The sequence below is a fragment of the Drosophila kikkawai genome, chromosome 3R, assembly GCF_030179895.1.
Source record: "Drosophila kikkawai strain 14028-0561.14 chromosome 3R, DkikHiC1v2, whole genome shotgun sequence".
NCBI lineage: Eukaryota > Metazoa > Arthropoda > Insecta > Diptera > Drosophilidae > Drosophila > Drosophila kikkawai.
The window spans coordinates 875,461-895,676 of record NC_091731.1 but is presented as its reverse complement, the minus strand read 5'-3'; the positions used below and the strand labels follow the sequence as shown (position 1 = coordinate 895,676).

Sequence of the window (20,216 nt, the reverse complement as noted above, 5' to 3'; positions counted from 1 at the left end):
TATATGATATAGTCGTCCGATCCGGCCCGTTCCGACATATATAGCAGTGAGAGTATATAGAAGACTATATGCAAAGTTTCATTCAGATAGCTTTAAAACTGAGGGACTAGTTTGCGTGGAAACGGACAGACGGACGGACGGACGGACAGACGGACATGGCTAGATCGACTCGGCTGTTGATGCTGACCAAGAATATATATACTTTATAGGGTCGGAAACGTCTCCTTCACTGCGTTGCAAACTTCTGACTGAAATTATAATACCCTGCAAGGGTATAAAGATCAAATCGAAAGTTACGAGCCTCCGAGTCGGCCGACGTACAGGAGCTACAGAGCAAACATAAAACTTTAAACGCGTTTTCTGGAAAACTACGTTTTTCAAGCTGGCGACCGTCCTATCTCAGTCAATTTTTAACGAATCTTAATGTTTTTTTTTTTTAATGCGCGTAATGAAGCTCTCCATGGAATAGACTACAATTATATTGATAGCTTATATATTGGATTTTTTATTAACAAAAACGTGAAGAAAATTTATAGAAAAACAAAAAAAATTTTTAAGTAGCCGTAATTTTTTTATTTTTTATTTAATTTTTTATAATTGTAGTCAATTCCATAACCACATTAATACTAAACAAGAACATCTTTGAATTTTTTGTTTCAGTCGATTTTTACGTCCTGCAGGACGGTCGCCAGAGGGGTACCTTTTTTTTGCAGAGGGTTACGTCGCCCTGTGTCCTGCTTCAGGACACGCTCTAAAAATGTTTTAAATTTTTGCTAAATCATCTTTAAACTATGATAAATATATGTGACAAGTTTGAACTTTCTATGTCTTTTCCTTTGTCCACAAAAATTCCAGAAAATGGCCTATTTTTTGGCCCAACTAAACAGAATGGACCCTTAAGGAAAGAAATCGACTTCTTGGGACACATCGTCACTCAGGAAGGAGTAAAACGAAATCCACCTAAAATTCAAGCCATTAAGGACTTCCCCTGCACAAAAACAACTGGAGAAATTACGTAATTTTTAAGGGGGTCTTCTCATTGGGCAACTTTTTTTTTCGATTTTTTTTTTTGCATTTATTCATAGCTTGGGATGGTCTGTATATGTCCCCAAAAGGATTTTTAGAAATTCGAAATACTGTAGATGATACAGCCCTCTTTGTGAAGCAAGGTCTTTGTAAAATGAGCTTTTTTCAAACTTCAAACGCGTTTATCTCGAAACCACGTTTTTCACGCCGTTCTTATTTTTCATTTCGAACGGTCTGGAGACCCTGAATCGTGGCCGCCAGGACGACACCTTTTATTTTCGACCACCAAGTTTGAAGTCTCATTACTCTTTGAACAACCCTCGTATCGAGGCAAGAACAACTTTTTTAGTTACTTCGAACATTTTCGAATACGATAAATAAAAAAAGTTTTCAATTATTCTTTGCGTTTTCAAGTAAGAATTTTTTTAAAAAGGGTCCAAAAAACGGCTTTTGAATGAGAAGACCCCCTTAAGACTATTAGGGTACTACAGGAAATTCTTAAAGGACTTCGCGAAAATAACTAAACCCATAACAAGGCAGTTAAAAAGTATATATAAAAATGGAGACAAAAACTGTTACTAATGTCATCACAAAAGAACGTCTGGGCCGATTTGGCAAAAAAAATGTTCAGTTGTTTGTAACTGCCAGAAAAAGGTTATTACATAAGAAAATTTTGGGAAGTCCTTCCGGAAAAGTCGCTAGCGGCTCAACAGATGTACACACTGTTGTGTGTAAAATTCTGAAACACCCTACAAAGATCATAGCTGCGTTGAAAGGTGTATCAATGAACTCGGTAAAAAAATATTTAAACAAAAAAATCGAGCTAACGAAGCATTACCAAAGTGAGCTTAAACAATTGGACGTAATGCCTGCTGTTAGACGATCAAGTTTTGGACGGCGTTTACGCAATGCAAAAAGTAATCAGAATTTCCGAAATAGTCGGACGCAAGAGTAACGTACAGAAATAAATGCATCGACACGTGCCCAAATGGCACAACTTTGCGCTGCACAAAGACCACCTCAAGCCCGACAAAATAATAGAGGAAGGCGAGCCGCAAATGAAAATTTGAATCGCGCTGCATTCGCATACAATTCTGAAACATCCTACAAGGATCTTACCTGCGTGTTTATTGGTTCATTGTCTGTCGTAAGTCATTGCAATGCACTGAAGTTTGGGTTGGGAACCCCCGGCTTATGCTGTGCAGGTGGCAAAATTAAATTGCCCGTTTTGGGAGAGAGCCATTGTATTCGCTACTATATGGAAACTCAGCCCAATCAAATAGTTTCCTAAAGCTTGCAAAAAATATAACGGATGCTTTCAAATGACGTCATTTGGAGCCGAGGTTGTTCAACAATCTCTTTATTATCAAAATGAACAACTCACATTTTTTCGAAATTGCATCCCAACATTCTGATTCAAGGGCAAATTCGCCACCAAGCGGGCGCCATCGTTACTGAAGGACACGCGGCCTACATCTGTTGTTTGACCATTCTCCCAGCTTCTTATGTTGGAAGCCCGCGCCATATGCATGAGTATGCTCAAGATGCTATGACTTATGTCAGGAATTACGGGCGCCCGGATTTATTCATCACCTTTACATGCAATCCGAAATGGCCCGAAATTACCAATTTGTTGCTTCCAGGACAAACATCCAGCGATCGACCTGACATCACTGCACGAGTATTCAAGCAAAAGATCACAGTACTTATGGATTACATTGTTAAGCAGAAGATTTTTGGCGCAGTTCGTTGTTGGATGTACTCGTTTGAGTGGCAGAAGGGTGGCTTACCACATGCGCACATTCTGCTCTGGATGTTCGACAAGATCCGACCAGATCATATTGATTCGATTATTTCATCGGAAATACCAGATAAACAAACTGATCCCGAGCTGCATTCCATTGTGACAACGAGCATGATCCATGGCCCTTGCGGAGTCCACAACCCAGAGTCAGTATGCACGGAAAACGAAACTGCACAAAACTATTTCCCCGTCCGTTGACGGCTGAAACAATCAGTGGAAACGATGGATATCCATTGTATAGGCGTCGTTCTCCAGATGATAACGGCAAATGGATCGAATTAATAGTGAAACGTAACGAAACAAACGTAACAGTAATCGTGGATAACCGCTGGATCGTTCCATACTGCCCGCTTTTGTCGAATACGTTTTCAACGCATTGCAATGTTAAGTACTGCAACTCTGTCAAATCCATCAAATACGTTTGCAAATATGTGAACAGAGGGAGCGACATGGCGGTGTTTGGCATTGCTGATCCGAATGCAAACGACGAGGTGACGAAATTTCAACTTGGACGCTACGTTGTAACGAGGCCATTTGGCGGCTATTTTCATTTCCGATTCATGAACGTTACCCGACTGTCGTGCACTTATCTGTTCACTTGGAGAACGGACGCGAACGCAGCGCAAAAAACAGAACGGTCACCAGAGACAACGTTGACAAATTTCTTTTCAACATGCGAAAGCGATCCGTTCGCAAGGATCGCTATTATACATGGAACGCTGCATCGAAGAAGTTTCAACGCCGGAAGAGAGGTGATGCTGTTGCTGGCTTCACTGATGTCTATTCGACTGATGCGCTCGGACGTCAATGAATCAAATCCATACATTATTCGCAATAATCATAGCTACGTGTCATCCGTCGAACCCGACCGCATTGTGGGACAAATACAAGGAGCAAATGGTGGACGATATATTGAACAGAGTACGCAGAGTAATTATACTCTTGGCATTAACGAAGATATGTACAACGAAGCATTAATACGGATCGAAGACATGTGCATGCTCATGTGCGGCAGTCTACTATCGACATTGGGAATGCCAGCGCCAAATCGTTCAGTTCACGATACTTTCAATCGAGAATTTCAACGGGAGCAACACTTCAATCAGGATGACCTGGCCGAAAGAGTTCGAACAAATGTGCCTCTTTTGAATGTCGAGCAGAAGAAAGTGTACGATTCGATAATGAAGGTTGTTGACAATTAAACGGGAGGCTTAAACTTTATCGATGCTTATCGTGGGACAGGCAAGACATTCGTCATTTCGTTGATTCTGGCAACGATTCGGTCAAGATCTCAAATTGCGTTGGTCGTTGCATCATCTGGCATTGCTGCTACATTGTTGGAAGCCGGTCGAACTGCACATTCCGCTTTGAAGATACCCAAGAATCTTCTGACGGTTGACCAGCCAACGTGCAAGAACGCCAAATCATCATTTGGGATGAATTCACGATGGCGCATAAACGAGCTTTGGAGGCAGTTGACCGAACGATTAAGGAATTTCGAAGTGATTCGAAACTATTTGGTGGGGCTTTAATATTGCTGTCCGGAGATTTTCGTCAAACGCTTCCCATCATCCCGAAATCTACGGCTGCCGATTAAGTTAATGCATGCCTAAAATCGTCTTCTTTGGGCGATATGTCAAGAAGTTTAAATTGACCACGAACAGTCGCATTGCAGAATGACCCATCCGCTGCTGAATTCTCGAGCAATGGTGAAATTCCTCTTGATGTTTCGACTGGACTTATATCGTTCCCAGCTAATTTTTGCGAGTTCACATCATCACAAAAGTGTTTCCCGACATGGCTCAAAATTATAAAAATCTCGATTGAATTAGTGAACGGGCAATACTAGCAGCGAAGAATAAGGACGTAGATAGTTTGAATTTCGATATTTAAAGTCAAATCGTTGGAGAACTGCATTCATACAGATCCGTTGACAGCGTGACCGATCACGTTGTTTTTTCATAATGTTAATAAAAAAAAGTGGTTCACCTATTCCCACTCTCCCCTATAGTGGTCCGATTTTCATAAAATTAAAACCGAAAATGTATCGAACATTTGTATGGCAGCTATATGATATAGTCGCCCGATCCGGCCCGTTCCGACATATATAGAAGTGAGAGTATATAGAAGACTATATGCAAAGTTTCATTCAGATAGCTTTAAAACTGAGGGACTAGTTTGCGTAGAAACGGACAGACGGACATGGCTAGATCGACTCGGCTGTTGATGCTGATCAAGAATATATATACTTATAGGGTCGGAAACGTCTCCTTCACTGCGTTGCAAACTTCTGACTGAAAATTTAATACCCTGCAAGGGTATAAAAATGTCACAACAAATTTGAATTACCAGTGTTCTATTATTACTTTCGGGTTATATGAAGTCATGAAATTGCGGCGAGACAAAGTTTGCCGGGTCTGCTAGTTTAATTATAACATATTTTAAGTTTATATAATTTATAAATTGTTGTGGAAGTACTTGGAAGTATTTATACATTTAAAGCCATCTTACTTAAAAGGGTAATAAATATTCTTACCTTGTTCGCGAAGAACTTTAACGGCTTCTAGAACCCGTTTTGTGTAAATACATGGTTCATAGTTGTCCATCTCAGCTTCAACCACATTACAAACTCGTGAAGATCGCCCTTGAATAGCACCTGCAGTTGAGCGCAAGTCCCTGGCATCGCCAACTTGTAATGCCATAACACATTTATTAACATCTTCAAGAATATGGTTTTCGGATACTGCCAAAAAGTCATCAATTGTCGTAATATCATCGACGGCCTCTGTAAGAATTCGAACTTGTACTTCCCAAGCTTGGCGATAAGTTGTCATGTTCTCTTGGGCTACTTTAGAATTAGGTCGTACAGTCAAAATAGATGCTGCATTTATTACTTGAGGGCACAGGCTTTCAATTTGGGCAGCAGCATATCGAACCATTTTAACACCATCTTCATTGCTAGACATGCTGCATACTAGATTTGCTACTTCAACAAGTTTTTCAGCATGCTTGGTAAAAATCTCAGCTTTTTCTCGAACTTTCTTTTCATTGCCGGTCTTTGCCGCTTCAATTAAATCAATGAGAGGTGTCGTAGTTTCCAAAAACGAGTCTGAAACATGATCAACAACTGCCTTTCGTAATTGTCTTCGCAAATCACGGGTTTTCCTACACATTTGATCGATCGCTCGGGCAAGACCGGGACTATTATCCTTTTGACTCATCTTTTTTGAACAAAAAAGTATATCATTTAGCCAACATTTAATGTATTTAAAGGAATAAATATACTTACGTTTGACATATATTCGGAGAGCAAATCTTGTAACGCTTGTCGCACAGCATTACATTCGGCAACAATTCTCTCTCGACGTTCATCTCTGGTACAGTCTGCATCAGCCATTAAAGCAGCCGCACTTATAATACTCTCTAAACGTTCTTCAAGCAATTGACGCGAACGCTGTTCGCTATATGTCATGGGATCCATTACGATTCCTTCCTATAGTATTATAAAAAAATATGTTATTGCAGATAATATTAGAAAATTGTTTTTGATCCAAAATTCAGTCTAATGAAAGCATATGCGACCCTATTATTATTCTCACTTAATTCGAAACGGGCCGGATCGGATGACTATATGATTAAGCTGCAATAGCAACGATTGAAAAATTAACAAACAAAATTTTAACTTTCGATCCGGAAATAAATAGAAAAAAATATAGCCTCGCATGTTTTCAATACTTTGAAATTTTGTTTTTAATTTTATAAAAAAAAATTAAAACATTCAAGGGTCGCTAAAATAATACTCCATCCCAAAGATCACAAAATGCACACGTATATGTACCTGGACCTACATTTAACAACGGATTGACCGTTTACATACAATAGTTCAACAATAGTGTTTATGACAGGTACCTATATTAAGTTAAGGATTATCCGATAAGGTTAATAAACGTTTAGGTTTATGACAAGTGCAGTTCTTGCATAGCCCTTAAATTGTATCAATAAACCTGTTCAGAACCTAAGCTAGAAGATCAGCCTTCCCTAATTCAATATATGCATAATCTTATTACTTGTCACCTATGTACCTGCATGCAGTAAAGTAAAAAAGGTTAATACCAGGAAAAGTCATTGCCGATTTATTATTGTATTTCAATTCACGGATTAGTATTTCTAAGACAGTTGCTAATTGAGAACATATACTAGTGCAGCTTTCTTTATTGTGTGTATTTTTAATTAACGAAAAATAATGTAAAAGACAAGTTACAGCGTGTTTTTAAACATTTAATCTGACAAATTCTAGTGTTTGTTTAACATACCATTTGAAACATTTCTTTAATATTTAATAAATATTTTCAGTTTTTTATTTGGGCGACATTTTGTCTAGCACGCTTTTAAAAATTATTGCCAATGTATTTCAATCTCCTCTGCAGATCATCTTCAGGGGAATTAGCTTATTATCTGTGTGAGTTCCTAACCCAATGGTGGACAGTAATTGTTAAATAAGCTGATCCCCCAAAAGGATCTACTTTGGAACAATATTGACTTATTTATTTATATAAGGGTCCATTCTGGTTAGTTATGCAAAAACAATAAAGTTAAAAAGTTATGAGCCTCCGAGCCGGCCGACTCAAAGCAGGTACAGAGCATACATAAAACTTTAAGGGGGGACATCTGAGTAACTTTTTTTAAAAATCGAAAAAAATTTTTTCGCTTCAAAAATTCTTTAGGGTCTTAAAAATAACATACCAAAAGATAGAATCTGGCAAAAGTTTCTAAGTGTCGAAATTTTCCATTCTGCGGCGATGCCTCACATGTATATATATAGGATTTTAAAACTTTAAACGCGTTTTTCTCGAAACCACTTTTTTTGAGTTGGCCGGAAACATAACTCAAACAAATCTTAACCGATCGATCTGAAATTTTGACAGTATATCCAAAATACCTTTGTCTATCGACACACGTAGGATTTTTTTTTATTTTTGCTTACTTTTTTTTCATCAACAATTTTGCGACGTTTTTTTTCGTGAAAATTAAAAATTTTTTTAATCACTCACCAATTGGCAAAATATCAAAAAAATCGTACGTTTGTCGATAGCGGTTGAGATATAGAATCTAACAAAATTTGATTTTTTGTTCTAGATCAAAAATTAAGGACGTTAGGTTTCCTGCCATGGACCCCTTTCAAAAAAAATGGGCCTACAACGACATGCTGCACAGCCGCCATTTTGTTTTCGATTTATTCTAAAAAAAATTTATTTTGTAGTTTGTAAAACCTACTTTAAAAATTTTCATTTGGCCACAAAAAATTCCAGAAAATCGTCTTCCTTTTGCCAGTTACTCAGATGTCCCCCCTTAAACGCGTTTTCCGGAAAATTACATTTTTCGAGTTGGCGACCGTCATATCTCAGTCAATTTTTAACGAATCTTAATGTTTTTTTTTTAATACGCTTAATGAAGATGTCCATGGAATAGACTACAATTACATTGATAGCTTATACTATATTGGATTTTTTATCAAGAAGAAAGTAAAGATAATTTTCAGAAAAACGAAAAAAAATTTTTGAATCACCGACATTTTTTAATTATACCCTTGCAGGGTATTATAATTTCAGTCAGAAGTTTGCAACGCAGTGGAGGAGACGTTTCCGACCGTATAAAGTATATATATTCTTGACCAGCATCAACAGCCGAGTCGATCTCAGTTTTATAGCTATCTGAATGAAACGTTGCATATAGTCTTCTATATACTCTCACTGCTATATACAGCTGTGTTCATTGAAATAGCAGTGCCCACGACCTGTACGTTTAAGATTGGAAAATCCTGTTACCAACACTATTTTCATAAACATTTTTTTCATAAAGTCTTAGTGTATTTAATTATTAACCACAACCATTTAATTTAGGTAACATACACCTTTTAGAAGATATAGCTAATATCAACAAAAAAGGTCTATTCCGATTCATTGAAATAGCAGTGAAAAACTAAGATTCTTCATAAATTTAAAATTAACGTATAAGAAACCGATTTCTTCTGAAATTCTAATTGACTATGATCTGATATTTTGTTAAAAAGCCTTTAGAAGCTATCACAGCCTCATACCTTGGTGGCATGGAGTCCACCAAGACTTAGCAACGCTTGAGGGAAGTATGTCTTCATTCCTCCTCCACAAATTGCCAAAGCTGCGGCTTAGAAGTCGGAAACTTCTTTAATACGTAGCCCTTGATGTCCCCCATAAGTTGTCGATCGGATTCATATCCGGGGACTGTGAAAGTCATGGCATTGCATCCACTTTTTCTATAAGAACCCACTTCTCGGCCACCTTGATACGGGACCTACAACGTTGTATGAAAAGGCCACCGTGTTTTACTGTCTTCAGCGTATGGTTTGGGTGGTACTATGTATTTTGAGGTCGACGTACATATTGTCTTGTCCTATTCCACCTGTTCATGCTGAACATAGGGGCAATACCGCCAGGGGGGCATCTCTGGGAAGGAGTGTAACGGGCGCCATGTTGATGGTACCTTTTTCTTTATGTTCAATCGAAAAATAAACGGTAAAGAGGCAAGATCGCATCAATCCATCGAATATATTTTTTTCTTCATTGGGAACTTCGGGAGCGTTCATCAGGCCCCCGACATCGACATTTTTGGTCCTTCGAGCCGGATATTCCAGCGCTTTTTGCCAAGATAAGTATGGTGCCGAAATTACCACCATTTATGTACATATGTACATATGTACATGCATATATATGTAGATATATTGCTGCATCCAATTTATTTAAAACACTACCAACTTGTGCAGTAGTATATATGTACATGTATGTGCATGCTATATGCCCCCACTCCTATACAATCAGCCAATATCCAAGAAGGCTTACATCCAGGTTTTTCATACATAACAAGAAAAGAAGCTAACTTCGGCACGCCGAAGTTTGTATACCCTTGCAGATTGGTTTTGATGTTTATATTATAGATTTAAATGCTGAAAACACTCACAAAACAGAGTTTCATTACATTTTTCCTATACTTATTATGTTTACAGTTTGACAGTTACAGTTTTACATTCCCAGCTTTATATATTTTATACATTTACCGATCGCTTCTATGGCAGCTATAAGATATAGTTGTCCGATTTTTATGAAATTTATACTAAAATTCTAGAATAATAAAAAAAGCTTATATCTCAGAGTAAATAAAAATGCGTTGAAAAACAACGAAGCTATCATTTTATTTCTATTCATTTCCCGATCGTTCCTATGGCAGCTATATCATATAGTCGTCCGATTTTCATAAATTTTTTCCAAAATTCTGAAATAATATAAAATGGCCATATCTATAAAATGGTGCAAAAATAATAAAAAACAGCAAAGTTATAATTTTTTTTCAATTAATTTTCCGATCGTTCGTATGGCAGCTATAAGATATAGGTCAAAAATGGTGCAAAAATTTGGAAAAACAGCCAAGTTATAATTTTTTTTTCTAAAAACTTATCGTACATTTGTATGGCAGCTATATGATATAGTCGTCCGATCCGGCCCGTTCCGACATATATAGCAGTGAGAGCATATAGAAGACTATATGCAAAGTTTCATTCAGATAGCTTTTAAACTGAGGGACTAGTGTGCGTAGAAACAGACAGACGGACAAACAGACAGACGGACAGACAGACATGGCTAGATCGACTCGGCTGTTGATGCTGATCAAGAATATATATACTTTATCGGGTCGGAAACGTCTCCTTCACTGCGTTGCAAACTTCTGACTGAAATTACCCTGCAAGGGTATAAAAAGCCATACATCCACACCTCCGGGCACCGGGATAGGTTCCCGCGGAATTCCGAGGGACCGCCCATACAATGCGACGAGGAACTTTCATACATAGGGTACTTCCAGCGAGGATCTCGAAAATCCCCCAGGAATCCGCACCAATCCCCCGGGACAGTCCCCGGAAACTTCCAACTTGAATCCTCCAGGAATCGTCGAGGAATCCTGCGGGAATGGCTGGCGGGCATCGTCAAGAAAACCTGCGGTAATCGTCGAGGAATCCCGCGGGACTCGCTAGCGGAATCCCAGATGAAAACCTATAGAAAATTCCTGAAAAATCCCTCCTTCCTAGTAAAAATCCGATGTAATTTATTCCTTATTTATTTATGAATTGTAAATTTTTATTTATGTTCACTTTTTCTGGTAGCATTACATATTTCTGCATAATTAAACATATGTATGTACATATATATAAGTATTTATGTAAGTGCGTGTCACGGAGCCTTCTCTGCCGGCTGCTGGGTCCTTTAAGGAACTTGTTCTATCTGCAAATTAAATACATACATATATATTTTCGAGTCAAATCGTAAATTGCAGTACTTTGCACAAATTTATACATACCAACTTAAACTGGACAAAAAAACTTTATAAATCCGTACTAAATCCCATTTACACCGTCTAGGCCATGTAAACCAAAATTTTTTGGGCAAATTTTTTTTTTTGTTTAAAAAATAGTTTATTAATTAAAGAATATAGTGTGTAAGTTTCATTATCGAATTCCAACTCTAAGTGCCTCAAATCAAGTATGCACGCAAGGTTCACAAGGGTTAACGTGGGCGCATCAAAAACTTTAAACGTCTTTTTCTCAGCTTCTAATTTTTGCATTTCTACCTATGCTATGGACACGATTCACAAAAAACTATGTAACATATCGGAGTGAATCAAAAATTATTATGATCAGCATGAAATTATCTTCTATTTGAACCTACATGGTTGTTATAAAACTAAGTATTACTATTTTTTAAGAGGGTGGAAAGTGAAAACTGATCACCTGAAAATGACATTTTTTTCTTCAAATCAAAATTTATTTTTTTTGTCTTCATTTCTTTTTGGTTTTTTAGGTTCAAATAGAAGATAAAGGTGTAATGAATACAAAAAAAATTTAGTTTACGGATTTCGGACAGGAATTACAAGCTCTATCGTGTCCATAGCACGGCAACTCAAAGCTCGAGGCGCTACGGCATATGTTCCATAAGTCCGCCATTTTGTAAAATATTGTTTATAACTAATTTTTTGTATCATCTCTGATTCTACTTTTAACTATATCCAAAGTTTCACGACGATTGCTTGACTATTTCATATAAAAAAAATTCACGAAAAATGGCCAAATTTTGACCGCTTACATGTATATCCCCCCTTAAGTTGCATGCATTTTAACGTCAATTCTGCAATTTAAATTATTAATTGAATGCAAAAACTTCCACTTACCTTATAATATTTAATTTTTACGCAACTTGAACTAATGCGCAAAACACTTCTGAATGCAACAGCAGTCAACTCAAAACGCAAAGAGAATTAGAAGACAAAACCAAAGACCGAAAATTCTCGCGCGTGTCAGGGTATATCCGACAAGGCAATGCCTTGTAATTAGATTCACAAAGGGCCAATAACCAAACATGAACATTTCGGCCATGTCTAAAGCACATTTTCTTAAGTGCTTATATACCACTCGATTTTATACGTAAAAATTAATTAAATATAATCTTTAATATTTTTAAATAATCCTACTTATTTTAAAAAGATCATTCTGCCGTCGGTGCGATACTCTTTGTTTTTGACACCAATTTCCTTCCCTCCCTTCCTTCCATCTCCATCTCTCTCTAATTTACGAACTCTCGCAATCGCTGCTTCGAACAGAGATCGAAAACAATAACAAATATGAGGATAGAACTTCGTGAAGCCCTCGGCAATAGCCGAGCGTAGGTAGAATTTGTTTCGGCTATTTTGTTTCGAACTTCGCTGAACGAGGCCTATGTAATTTGTTTTTGTTTTTCGAACATACCGCGAGGAATCGGACGGAAGGAAGGGTGCATACACATTTATGTACATTGCCGATCTATGAACATATATATGTACATACATATGTTCATTACTTTTGGGTCACCAATCGGCGGCATTTAAAAAAGAGAAAAAACACATCCCATCCACAGCAAGCAAATATATGTACATATTTTCCATCCACTGCACAATAACAAAACAACAAAAAATAAAATAAAGTTAACTCGCTCCTCTAGCTGGCCGATCATACGTGCATATACATACATATATGCACATATCCATACAAATTGCCGGAACGGCAATTGAGACTCGGCAGCTAACAGTGTCGCTGCTTTCGAACGCAAGCCAAGTGAAACAAACGAGCCGTTCACACTTGGGTGCATTTTTTTTGCATTATTTATTATTATTATTATTATTTAATTTTTCCGAATCGTGTACACCGTTCCGATTATTTTTGGTACGCATTATCCAGCGTCCAAGCATATATTCAAAGGCGAAAGCATACGTTTTCGATTAATCCTTTTTTCTTAATTTTCCAACCCCACAGTATTTTTCGACAAACATTTATTTGTCTCCGAATAATTCATACTACATATTTTTTCTCTGTTCGTACCCAAATCGTGTAGCAGGCCAATTGCATTAAGTGGGGTCTGGGCACACGATTCGATGAGTTACGCTCTCTGAGAGAGCAGGTTACACTCTCTCTCTCAGAGAGCGTCGCTACTGGTTTTCGGGGTTGAAGAGAGCTGCCTACGTGCAGCGAGATCACTGTCATTCGAGCGAACAAATTGTAAAGACGTGTGTGTAAAAGTACTTAAGAATAAATAAATATTTAATAAAACATCCTGTCACAAACTTCAGAAGTGGGATTGGGGAAAAAATTTCCCCCAACGCCAGTGTGATTAAAATGGATTTAAACATTAGTGACATAACAGTGGTACAATTAAAACGGTGGCTGGAGGTGCTGAAATTGTCGACAAAGGGAACGAAGAACGAGCTGTTTGCGCGGCTAGCCAAAGTTCCGGTAGAAGTTCGAGGAAGCGCTCCCGAAAATTATACCGAAATGGATCAACAAATTTTGCAGCCGGACGTGGAGTCCCGTGAGCTGGACATGGAAAGCGGCGAGGAGATGCAGATCGAAGTTCAGACTCTGGAAAATTTGCGTGTCGAAATTGCAAAGGCACAGAAAAAGCTGGAAAATTTAAATCGCCAGATCGGCAACGAAGACACGGAGAATGAAGGAGGCGAAAATGCGCAACTGACGAACAGAGACGGCAACAGCAGTTCCGAGAATTTGGAGCAGAGCGTTAGAAGCTTCGAGAACACACAGCGTGGCGATGACAGAGACGGCGAGATAGGCGGCGGTAGAAGCGGCGGCAGCGGCGATGACAGAGACGGCGAGATAGGCGGCGGTAGAAGCGGCGGCAGCGGCGATGACAGAGACGGCGAGATAGGCGGCGGTAGAAGCGGCGGCAGCGGCGAAGACAGAGACGGCGATATGGGCGGCGGCAGAGGTGAAGGCAGAGATGGAGATAGAAACGGCGACAGACGCGAAGAGCGAGACGGCGATAGAAGCGGCGTCAGAGGCAATTCTGGCGAAATTGGTGTGCAGCAAAACGGAGGCAGATTTGAAACTAGCGGCTTGTTGTCACCCGGCTTTAACATGGCCAGGGAAATCTTAATGGATTTCACTGAGAAAGTGTCTGTGCGGTCGTGGATTGCGCAATACGAGAATATATCAGCGTTATATTCTCTGTCAGACATGCAGCGACGTGCTTTGCTGATCAGCAAATTGAAGGGAAATTCGTTGGAATGGATGCATGCTGATGCAGGGCGGTTTGCGAAGCCTGTTAATGAGTTGCTGGAACAACTCAAGTTGGCGTTTGGAGGCATCGAGCCCAAGTCTGTCCTACGTCGCAAGTTCGAAGCGCGTAGTTGGTCTCCAAATGAGCAGTTTGCCACATACTTTGGCGAGAAATGCAGACTGGCTCGAGATGTCGCAATGGATGAGGACGAACTACTGGATGGGCTCGTGGAGGGCATTCCAGTACTAAGCTTGCGTACACAGGCCAAGCTCCAATGTTTTGATGGCCCGGAGAGGATGCTGAGGGCGTTTGCAGACATTAGGCTCCCAGCAAGGGGGCCAGCCATGGCGAAATTGGCGGCAGCGAAGGCGGTTCCAGCGAGCAGCGAGACTCGTTGCTTCAATTGCAACGCGAAGGGGCACTGGAAGAGGGAGTGCACTAAGCCAAAGAGGTCGCCAGGTTCGTGCTACGGATGCGGCGCAGAGGATCACCGGATTGCTGAATGCCCCGGAAATAAGAAGAAGGCAAAAACTTCCACTTACCTTATAATATTTAATTTTTACGCAACTTGAACTAATGCGCAAAACACTTCTGAATGCAACAGCAGTCAACTCAAAACGCAAAGAGAATTAGAAGACAAAACCAAAGACCGAAAATTCTCGCGCGTGTCAGGGTATATCCGACAAGGCAATGCCTTGTAATTAGATTCACAAAGGGCCAATAACCAAACATGAACATTTCGGCCATGTCTAAAGCACATTTTCTTAAGTGCTTATATACCACTCGATTTTATACGTAAAAATTAATTAAATATAATCTTTAATATTTTTAAATAATCCTACTTATTTTAAAAAGATCATTCTGCCGTCGGTGCAATACTCTTTGTTTTTGACACCAATTTCCTTCCCTCCCTTCCTTCCATCTCCATCTCTCTCTAATTTACGAACTCTCGCAATCGCTGCTTCGAACAGAGATCGAAAACAATAACAAATATGAGGATAGAACTTCGTGAAGCCCTCGGCAATAGCCGAGCGTATGTAGAATTTGTTTCGGCTATTTTGTTTCGAACTTCGCTGAACGAGGCCTATGTAATTTGTTTTTGTTTTTCGAACATACCGCGAGGAATCGGACGGAAGGAAGGGTGCATACACATTTATGTACATTGCCGATCTATGAACATATATATGTACATACATATGTTCATTACTTTTGGGTCACCAATCGGCGGCATTTAAAAAAGAGAAAAAACACATCCCATCCACAGCAAGCAAATATATGTACATATTTTCCATCCACTGCACAATAACAAAACAACAAAAAATAAAATAAAGTTAACTCGCTCCTCTAGCTGGCCGATCATACGTGCATATACATACATATATGCACATATCCATACAAATTGCCGGAACGGCAATTGAGACTCGGCAGCTAACAGTGTCGCTGCTTTCGAACGCAAGCCAAGTGAAACAAACGAGCCGTTCACACTTGGGTGCATTTTTTTTGCATTATTATTTGAGTTTCAATTCGACTATTTTCCAAACTAATTTTTCCGAATCGTGTACACCGTTCCGATTATTTTTGGTACGCATTATCCAGCGTCCAAGCATATATTCAAAGGCGAAAGCATACGTTTTCGATTAATCCTTTTTTCTTAATTTTCCAACCCCACAGTATTTTTCGACAAACATTTATTTGTCTCCGAATAATTCATACTACATATTTTTTCTCTGTTCGTACCCAAATCGTGTAGCAGGCCAATTGCATTAAGTGGGGTCTGGGCACACGATTCGATGAGTTACGCTCTCTGAGAGAGCAGGTTACACTCTCTCTCTCAGAGAGCGTCGCTACTGGTTTTCGGGGTTGAAGAGAGCTGCCTACGTGCAGCGAGATCACTGTCATTCGAGCGAACAAATTGTAAAGACGTGTGTGTAAAAGTACTTAAGAATAAATAAATATTTAATAAAACATCCTGTCACAAACTTCAGAAGTGGGATTGGGGAAAAAATTTCCCCCAACGCCAGTGTGATTAAAATGGATTTAAACATTAGTGACATAACAGTGGTACAATTAAAACGGTGGCTGGAGGTGCTGAAATTGTCGACAAAGGGAACGAAGAACGAGCTGTTTGCGCGGCTAGCCAAAGTTCCGGTAGAAGTTCGAGGAAGCGCTCCCGAAAATTGTACCGAAATGGATCAACAAATTTTGCAGCCGGACGTGGAGTCCCGTGAGCTGGACATGGAAAGCGGCGAGGAGATGCAGATCGAAGTTCAGACTCTGGAAAATTTGCGTGTCGAAATTGCAAAGGCACAGAAAAAGCTGGAAAATTTAAATCGCCAGATCGGCAACGAAGACACGGAGAATGAAGGAGGCGAAAATGCGCAACTGACGAACAGAGACGGCAACAGCAGTTCCGAGAATTTGGAGCAGAGCGTTAGAAGCTTCGAGAACACACAGCGTGGCGATGACAGAGACGGCGAGATAGGCGGCGGTAGAAGCGGCGGCAGCGGCGATGACAGAGACGGCGAGATAGGCGGCGGTAGAAGCGGCGGCAGCGGCGATGACAGAGACGGCGAGATAGGCGGCGGTAGAAGCGGCGGCAGCGGCGAAGACAGAGACGGCGATATGGGCGGCGGCAGAGGTGAAGGCAGAGATGGAGATAGAAACGGCGACAGACGCGAAGAGCGAGACGGCGATAGAAGCGGCGTCAGAGGCAATTCTGGCGAAATTGGTGTGCAGCAAAACGGAGGCAGATTTGAAACTAGCGGCTTGTTGTCACCCGGCTTTAACATGGCCAGGGAAATCTTAATGGATTTCACTGAGAAAGTGTCTGTGCGGTCGTGGATTGCGCAATACGAGAATATATCAGCGTTATATTCTCTGTCAGACATGCAGCGACGTGCTTTGCTGATCAGCAAATTGAAGGGAAATTCGTTGGAATGGATGCATGCTGATGCAGGGCGGTTTGCGAAGCCTGTTAATGAGTTGCTGGAACAACTCAAGTTGGCGTTTGGAGGCATCGAGTCCAAGTCTGTCCTACGTCGCAAGTTCGAAGCGCGTAGTTGGTCTCCAAATGAGCAGTTTGCCACATACTTTGGCGAGAAATGCAGACTGGCTCGAGATGTCGCAATGGATGAGGACGAACTACTGGATGGGCTCGTGGAGGGCATTCCAGTACTAAGCTTGCGTACACAGGCCAAGCTCCAATGTTTTGATGGCCCGGAGAGGATGCTGAGGGCGTTTGCAGACATTAGGCTCCCAGCAAGGGGGCCAGCCATGGCGAAATTGGCGGCAGCGAAGGCGGTTCCAGCGAGCAGCGAGACTCGTTGCTTCAATTGCAACGCGAAGGGGCACTGGAAAAGGGAGTGCACTAAGCCAAAGAGGTCGCCAGGTTCGTGCTACGGATGCGGCGCAGAGGATCACCGGATTGCTGAATGCCCCGGAAATAAGAAGAAGGCAGAAAACAATTATGTAAGATTGTTGAAAATTTTTTGCAGTGAATATCCTAACCAGCCTATTATTACAGAGTGCCAAATAGATTCGGGAAGCCCAGTTTCATTTATTAAGCGTTCATATGTACCAGCGAATATTAAATTAGAACCTCAAGAAGAGAGTTATTTTGGAATAAACAAAAGCTTATTGAAAAGTTTTGGAAAAATATTATGCTTTATATTTAAAAATGAAATAAAGATTTGGTTTAAATTAATTGTAGTGGCTGATGAATCTATGGGCTGTAATATTGTGCTGGGTAGAGATTTTATGAAAGTTTGTGGTCTAGAAATTGATTTGGAAGCATTGAAAATTGTAACTGTAGAGTGTGTTGAAACTGATGTCGAGAAGAAAGCGAAAGAGCTTTCCAACAATTGTATGGAACTAAAAAATGCAGGAATAAAATTAGGCGACATAAAGTTAGGTAAAAGATTAGGAGATAGTTATTTGGATGAACAGTTAGGTGAAACGTTAGGTGAAAAGAATTTAGGTACAACTTTAGGTGAAAAGAGTTTAGGTACAACATTAGAGGAAAAGAGTTTAGGTACAACATTAGAGGGAAAGAGTTTAGATACAACATTAGAGGGAAAGAATTTAGGTACAACATTAATTAGAAACAGTTTAGGTACAAGCTTAGGTAAACAAAGTTTAGGTACAATTTGGAATGAGAATTTTGAAGGTACAGTTTTGAATACAGATTCATTGTGGAATGCATATGAGGAAGATGTAAGGATAGGTGGAACAAACAATTTCGATGAGCAACTTTTAGGTACAAAGAAGTTAGATGAACCAATGGGAGTTTTGGAGGAAAATTTTGAAAAGGAAATGATGCAAATAAATATGTTAGAGCATGAGAAGGAAGAAAGGGTTTATGATATTGGAGAACAGGTTAGTTATACAGACAAAATAAAGTTAATTGGAATATTAGAGTCGAATTATATACATGTTCCGAGACCTGAATTGCCGAAAAGTAGATGTGAAATTAATATAATTCTGGAGAACTCAAAACCATTTAGTTGTGTACCTAGGAGGCTATCGTATAGTGAAAAGGAAGCGTTACAGAAATTGTTAGATGAATACTTAGAAAATGGGATTATTCAAAGTAGTAGGTCTGAATACGCTTCTCCAATAGTGTTAGTGAAGAAAACGAGTGGCGAGCTTAGACTATGCATCGATTTCAGAAGGCTAAACAAAATTATGGTCAAAGATAATTATCCAATTCCTTTAATTGATGACTTATTGGATAAATTGGTTGGAAAATCGGTATTTACAAAATTGGATTTAAAGAATGGGTACTTTCATGTGTTCGTGAACAAAGATTCGGTGAAGTATACATCTTTTACAACGCCATTAGGACAGTTTGAGTTTTTACGTATGCCAATGGGTTTGAAAACAGCGCCTCAGGTATTTCAAAGATTTGTGAATGATATTTTTTCTGATATGATTCGAGAAAATAAGGTTATAATATACATGGATGATATTTTAATTACAAGTCACGATATCAAAGAACATTTAGAAATATTAGTAGAAGTATTTAGGAGATTAGTGGAAAATAAATCAGAACTTAGAATGGATAAATGCAAGTTTCTACAAGATAAGGTAAAATATTTAGGTTTCTTAATTTCAAAGGAAGGAATAAAAGCCGATGAGAAGGGATTAGAAGCAATAAAAAATTTTCCAATTCCGAGTAAAGTGCAAGCTGTACAAAGTTTCTTAGGTTTGTGTTCTTATTTTCGGCGATTTATAAAGGACTTTTCGATATTGGCAAAACCTCTATATGACCTGTTGAGAAAAGATAAGACGTTCGAGTTTGGGAAAGCAGAGTTGGATTGTTTTACACTTTTGAAGGATAAATTAGTAGCAGCCCCAGTGCTGGCTCTATATGATCATAGAGATGATGTTGAGCTTCATTGCGATGCGAGTGCGTTAGGTTTTGGAGCTGTACTGCTGCAGAGGAAGGAAGATAAGAAACTACACCCAATATTTTACTTTTCGAAGAGATCCACTCCGACTGAGGCGAAATATCATAGCTTTGAGTTAGAGACGTTAGCTATTATTTATGCACTTAGAAGGTTTAGGATATATTTACAGGGTAAACCTTTCAAAATCGTCACAGACTGTAACTCGTTAACATTAACTCTGAATAAGATAGACTTAAACCCGAGAATTGCGAGATGGGCTTTAGAGCTACAGGAATTTGATTATGAATTGAAGCACAGAGCAGGTAGGCAAATGCAGCATGTCGATGCACTTAGCAGATGTAATAATGTTATGAT

General features: G+C 39.5%; 2 protein-coding genes across 3 annotated transcripts in view; one reads left to right on the top strand and one right to left on the bottom strand.

Annotated features, from left to right (window-relative positions):
* Positions 1-20,216, bottom strand: part of alpha-Cat (catenin alpha) — a 119,017-nt gene that overhangs the window by 60,582 nt on the left and 38,219 nt on the right. For both annotated transcript variants that reach the window (XM_041777541.2, XM_041777540.2), the window contains exons 4-5: positions 6,120-6,323; positions 5,367-6,051 (exon numbers count right to left, since the gene is read on the bottom strand). In XM_041777541.2, coding sequence (XP_041633475.1) covers positions 5,367-6,051; positions 6,120-6,323 — 889 coding nt within the window. The remainder of the gene's footprint in view (positions 1-5,366; positions 6,052-6,119; positions 6,324-20,216) is intronic.
* On the top strand, positions 16,213-18,111 carry LOC121503265 (uncharacterized). Its single transcript, XM_041777542.2, has 2 exons — positions 16,213-17,922; positions 17,978-18,111. Exons 1-2 carry the CDS (start codon positions 16,486-16,488, stop codon positions 17,987-17,989), a joined length of 1,449 nt encoding a protein of 482 aa, XP_041633476.1. The 5' UTR covers positions 16,213-16,485; the 3' UTR covers positions 17,990-18,111.